This window comes from Cynara cardunculus, assembly GCF_001531365.2.
Source record: "Cynara cardunculus var. scolymus isolate 2C chromosome LG 4, CcrdV1, whole genome shotgun sequence".
Lineage (NCBI taxonomy): Eukaryota > Viridiplantae > Streptophyta > Magnoliopsida > Asterales > Asteraceae > Cynara > Cynara cardunculus.
The window spans coordinates 15348502-15354931 of record NC_037531.1 but is presented as its reverse complement, the minus strand read 5'-3'; the positions used below and the strand labels follow the sequence as shown (position 1 = coordinate 15354931).

General features: G+C 33.9%; 1 protein-coding gene across 1 annotated transcript; it reads right to left on the bottom strand.

The window, feature by feature from the left end:
- Positions 1–1220: 1220 nt before the first annotated feature.
- LOC112511680 (ubiquitin-NEDD8-like protein RUB2) lies at positions 1221–5931 on the bottom strand. Its single transcript, XM_025117387.1, has 3 exons — positions 5664–5931; positions 2380–2639; positions 1221–1497 (listed from the first exon to the last, which is right to left on the bottom strand). The coding sequence occupies exons 1-3, from the start codon at positions 5754–5756 to the stop codon at positions 1386–1388; spliced, it is 465 nt and encodes a 154-aa protein (XP_024973155.1). The 5' UTR covers positions 5757–5931; the 3' UTR covers positions 1221–1385.
- Positions 5932–6430: the final 499 nt, after the last annotated feature.

Here is a 6430-nt window from a genome sequence, read left to right as displayed (position 1 = left end):
ACAATGCAGCGAGATACATCTCGATTTTAATGTTTTGTGTTTTTTTGTCTCAATCGATGTTATAATACGATTTTATATGATTTTTAAAAAACGATAATGTTTTTATTTTTAAATAAGATATAAATATGAAGACATCATAAGGAATTGAAATTTTTTTTGATTTTAGTACCAAACTAAATATTAAAATTTTTTTTTTTATGTATTTCTTTAATCCATTCTTTTATTTTTTGTTTAATATATTTTTTATAAAAATAATAATTAAGTATGTTGTTATACTTCAATGATTATTCTAATTATATTTTAAATTTTTTATATTTAAAATGAGATGTTTATCCGCTCGATTATATTTATTTGCAGTTAGTTACACAAACTTAAACATGAAACTTTAATAAGTTGTACTTAGCATAATTTACTTATAATATTAAATTGTAAATAATATGCATCAATAAACAGTACTTCATGCATAAAAAATGGTTTTTAAGAGTTTTTGTCAAATGCTATAGTATAGATGTGTGTGTATGAATATCGTTTTTGCTTTTTTATAGGAAACAAAAAACAATAGACAAAAGAACTAAAATGATCCTTGATTTAACTAATTAACAGATTTATTATAACGACATTAGTTAGACGAACCGTGACCAAAACACATTAAATACCATGAAAACGAAATTTATAATAAACATATCTAATAAAAAAAATCAAAACATAAATTGAGTCTTTCGACTTACAGATTTTGCACGGATAATGTGTAAAAATGAAGTCAGTAAAGAATTAATGGAGGTGTGGTCATGGTCCAGATCCAGACTGTATATTCAGTAGGCATGGTTAACAAACTTTTTCAAATTAGGAAATATTGTATTCAATTTTAGACTATAAAAAGGAAAAAGGAATTTTCACATCATTTATTTACTTTGAAATATAGAAATAGAAATAAAAGTACAAATCCAAATTAGATCATATGCTTTGGGGAAGAGTTTTCTCAAGTATGGCTTGTTTACCCACTACTATTAGAGCATGTTTGTTAGCAGCTTAACGAGACTCGCAGGTTATTATGTTAGTTATATGCAGATGAGGATCCATAAGGGACTTATTGAGAAACCAACCAAACAACCACTTAGTATGTGCATTTGTAGGCTCGGTAACTTTCAATGGGAAAAAACACACATAACAAAGAAGGGAATGCCAGCACTTAAATTTCATACCAAACAGTGGTCGCTCGATGTCATCCTAAACAACACAATTTGCATATAAAATTGTCGGTATTCATTTCAAGTAACACCAAGTGCAATTAGATGTAATATCTCATCAGATTACTCTGCAAACAAGTATATCAAACTCAAATCTCCCACTAAGGTACACACACTTCATCACATGTATATATAGTCTTAAAGCTTACCACCCCTTAATGCAAGAACAAGATGAAGGACTGAACCCCCTTCAATATTGTAGTCTTTTGCTGTCTTATCATCTGCAAGCTGTTTCCCAGCATAAATAAGCCTACAAAAAAATTGAATCCATAAAATATTTATATACAGCAAAACTAACACATACTGCTTGAACCCTTGGCTAGATACTACTAGGCTAATGACCCCTTTTTAGCCCAGAATAGCTTAACAATATGCCATTTCTTGAAATCTCTCTTTTGATTCAAAATTGTGGTGTAACTGTGTATCCCCTTGGATACCTTAAAATAATCCTTTAGAAAAAATAAACTACCATGTAGCATTAAATTTGATAAAGTACAAACTGAACACTTATTTGATCAGCAAAATTGATGATTATGTGGATAAATTTTGTCAACAGAAGTGTAAAATTACAATAGAGTTGACACCTTATTACAAAGACACAATGCCCTAGGTTTCAAATAAGTTGCACAAGGAAAAGTCTGCATAATGGTGCATAACCAAGAAGTCTGCATGATGCATAATGTCGTATACCCAAGAAACCTTGTACGGCTGCTCAACTGGTAAATAGAAAAACTTGGTCTTTGGGTTCCTCTTTAGAGGTCACCGGTACGGGTCCTGCAAGGCCACTGGGGATTTTCTAGCTGTTATCTTGGGATTAGTCGAGGTGCACAAGCTGGCCTATATACCCACGATTAACAAAAAAAGTGAACCTAGAGGAAGATAGACTAAAACACATCAAAAGTTAAGTCCAAAGCTCTAATTTGAAGACCACCTAGTAGCTTTTCCAAATTAAATAGTACAAATGGTTCTTTGTCAATTAGGATAACAACAATCGCAAGCATTTTATCCCTAACTAGCTGGAGACTGGAGTGGGCTAAAAATGAGATGATAACTTGCATAAATTTAAGATATTTCTAACACTATATATTCAGTACCGATTCCACAAGATTAAGATGAAAGAAAAAAGGCCAACCTTTGTTGCACTGGAGGGATTCCTTCCTTCTCTTCAACTCGTTCCTTGATCCGCTCAATAGTATCAGTTGGCTCAATATCAATTTCAATTTCTTTCCCAGTGAGAGTCTTGACCTTGATCATGGTTCCTCCCCGAAGTCTAAGAACCAGATGAAGCGTAGACTCCTTCTGGATGTTGTAATCAGCAAGAGTTCGACCATCCTCTAATTGCTTGCCAGCAAAAATCAATCTCTGCTGGTCTGGGGGGATGCCTTCTTTGTCCTTTAATTCCAATAACACGGTTAGCAAAAGGAAACAATGGCACCCAAAGGGATTAAAAAAGGGTATGCCCTCAACCCACTTCCCAGTTCCCACCACATGCTCATGAAGGTCATGGGAAATAGCAGAAAATAGAATAATTATCACAAACTCGAAAACAGATGTACACATCAAATGCAGAGGATTTAAGTTCACATGAACATTATGCAAGATGTTTGAATTTTCTTTTAATAATAGAAGTGGTGTGATACGTTCACAGGGAACAGTAAACTGTTATGAGAACCCAGATACCTTACATCCTATCCTAATTTGAAAGACGAAAAGCAAGCATCTAAGAACTTAGGACCTCATTTTTGGAAGTTTCACTTTAACAATCAATAACAAGAGAAAATGAACTCAGGACACCAGAGAGTAGACAATATTTTAAATTACAATAATCCATCTTCATTTTCACATTCATATATTTATCTTTATTTATTGTTTTACATGGGATGATAGGAATTAAGTATACATACATGGTGAACAAGGAACCCACCAAGAAGAAAACAAGGTAAAAGAAGTAGCAAACAAAAAGGTGCAGTAAGAACAAAAAGTGTTAGGATGTATGCCTACATATATCTTAAATCATATTACAGTACCAATCTATACTAATAGTTAATAGATGACATAGTAGAAGCCTCCCAATTGATGTACCAATCAAGTTCCCAAATCACGGTTATTGTTGGACAATGCTACATGAATGAGGTAAGTAACAATAGCAAAACTATACCAAACCAAACAGACATAACCCACTCGAGTAGGGCAGGGGCAGACCTATTAAGAGGGGAATGGACTCCCGTCCACCTGCTCATTCGATTATTGCAAGAGAAAAAACATTAGACGTCTAAAAGGTGCACCCGTTTGATTTTGAGGGGTGCCCTTAAATAATCTGAAACCAAATTTATAACAGAAATTAAACAAGGGTGCAGTGGTATGGATTGATTAGCACTCTACATGCAAGATGTCATGGGTTAGAATCTTATTTCAGTTAAAACTTTAACTTTTTATCTTTTAATTTTAGATCAAACTCTTAACTTCCAAGGCAGTTTTTTGTTAATTTTTCTCCCGTTTTGATTTTATTATTTTTTTCATGATTTATTTTTCTTCTCAAATGTCAATTCATCTTAAAAATCGTGGCTTTTTATCTCATTTTCAAACAACATAGACTTATTTTAAAGATCATGATAGATTCCATTTGAAAAAAATGTATCTCATCCCCCAAATCGACATAATCAACTCTTCCATGGTCAAACAACGTTGACTTCCTCCAGGTCGGACCCACTTAAAGGTGCAACGGTCAGAGAAATTCATGGGTCCGCCACTAAAGTAGGGTCTCAAAGAGGTATGATGTACGCAAACTTACTTCAACCACTGGACTTGTCACAAGAAACCACCAACCTTAATGACATTCCACACCAACCCACCTCTAGCCTCCGTCCCCTCCCCCAACCACACTCCTATTTGCAATCAACTACCCTAATCCAAAATAGAGAAATAAATTTCCAACAAAGATCAAGATTTTTCTTAAATACAAGTGTATAACCAAGAAAAAGAGAGCCAGTTCATAGCTAACTGCTCATTTCTCATTACAAACAGAAAAATTTCATTGATGTGGGGGAAAACATCATGCGAAAATTTGTAAATATAAACGTTCCAAAAATTGTAGATTGCTTCTCCGGTCTCTTTTTTTGTTCACTTTTTTTCCTTTTCTTTGCCCACATAAGGTGAGGATGAATAGTTCCACTCAGAGATGGTAATGTCATGCAATAAGAATTACTGGGACTCCTTATGTAGGAATGCATCAGAAAGATAGCTGTATCTACAGGATGTCACGAATTATGATTTCTGAATGGGAACAGAATTAACAATATCTTTCATCCTCTTTTATCAAGATATTGTTAAACCAGTCAACAAAGTTTCTAGGCAACCCAAGCACAAGTCTAATTTACTACAAAGATATGAAGTGTTGCAAACTGCAGGCACTATCTGGCATTAATCACAATGCTTTGATGGACTGGATGTGTAAAATGTAAAAATATGAATTAGATTTAGTCAGTTTATTATATTCTCTGTTTGGTTTCAATATTAGTCATCGACCGTTATGGACTTGCATATAAGTTTAATAGCGTTGAGCTGTGAATAACAAGTTCTCTTTTCCCTTTCATTTTGTTTGTTATCTCTTATTCTGTTTCTGTTTCGTTCGCGATTGCAAATTTATACTGAGTAAATATAGTATCAAGGTCCATCTTTCTCAATTGTATTTGATCAATTTCGTTTCTTGTTCAATTGTTTTTCCTCTTTTGATCAATCAATCATCCTTTTCATTCTTCAAGATCATTCTGAAAGAAAATCATCTTCCTGAGATCCCCAATGCAACCTTCCACTTGCAGAGGGTCCTGATCAATGGGATGCACCAACCTCACGAAGCTTTACACATGCCCCACAGGGTTCAGTCTGAAACAGATCCTATCAAATATTTCATATTCTCTATGATCATCCTCATTTCTAGGGTTTCTTGCAAGATGGTTGTAGGTGATGAAAATACAGTTCTTAATGTTCTAGCAATTGATGAAATCCATCTCTCTTCTTTACATTAACAGTCCCACCTCATCTGATTTCTAAGTGTCTTACTTGAACCCAAAATTCTAGTTCGTAAAAGAAATCTATAGAAAATTTCATATTGCTATTTCCCCCAATTGCCATTGATTCATGGAACTATTCAATTTCAAGGGAGGATTCCAATTTTATGGCCGCACTTGGGCGTACAGCATGGTGTTGGTTTCTCATGGATCTTCAAAATTGTGTTGGAGGATATTAGTTACAAGTTCTACAAGGTGAAAGACATAAAACCCTAGTTTCATCACTAACAAGCATGTATCAAGATTCAAGAAGCCAAATAACGATCGGCAGAAGAAACATAACATGCCATCACAAATCAAAAGCATAAAGTAGTTGAATAAAAAGAGATAACAATTAACAAAATTAGACCTGGATCTTGGCTTTGACATTGTCAATGGTGTCACTGCTCTCGACTTCGAGAGTGATCGTCTTCCCAGTTAGCGTTTTCACGAATATCTGCATGTTTTCTCTTGGTATGTTTATCGCCAATGGCTTGACAGCAGGAGTGCGATTCTTGATCGATGGCAACACTGATATTGGGTTACGGCGTTTATCGGTTATCGCCTGAACAACGATGGAGAGACCAAGACCATGGAAGTAAATGAAACAACGAGCTCCAGTCTCCGATCTCTACTGTATCGTATTTAAGGGGGTGTTTGGATTTTTATTTGAAACATTTATATTTTTTATAAAAATTATTACCAATTTATTATAAGTTAGAATGATTTAATTTTTTCAAAAATTCTTTATCACTGGTTTGGTATTGGTACAAGTTATTTATCCAAACACTCAAAATTATTTATTACCGATGTTATACCGGAATAAGTCAATAAGTTGTTTTTATAAGCAATCTTAAACACCCTTTAAGTCGATCTGTTTTTAGCGGAATTTTGCAGTTTTTTTTTCTTTCTAAAGAGAAATTTTTATGGTTTTTATTTTATTCGACAAACTTTTTTGGTTTTTCCATCAGAAGGGATTTTTTTACCGATCTTTTGGCTGATAATAGAGTCTGTTATAAAGTCTAGTATGTGTATTTTTCATATCTTATAAAGATTTACTTATGAAAATGATTGAACGGGTGTATGTGATCCCTTTCGAGGTTTAACAGATCTGCCTCGTTTCATATTCATTTGTCG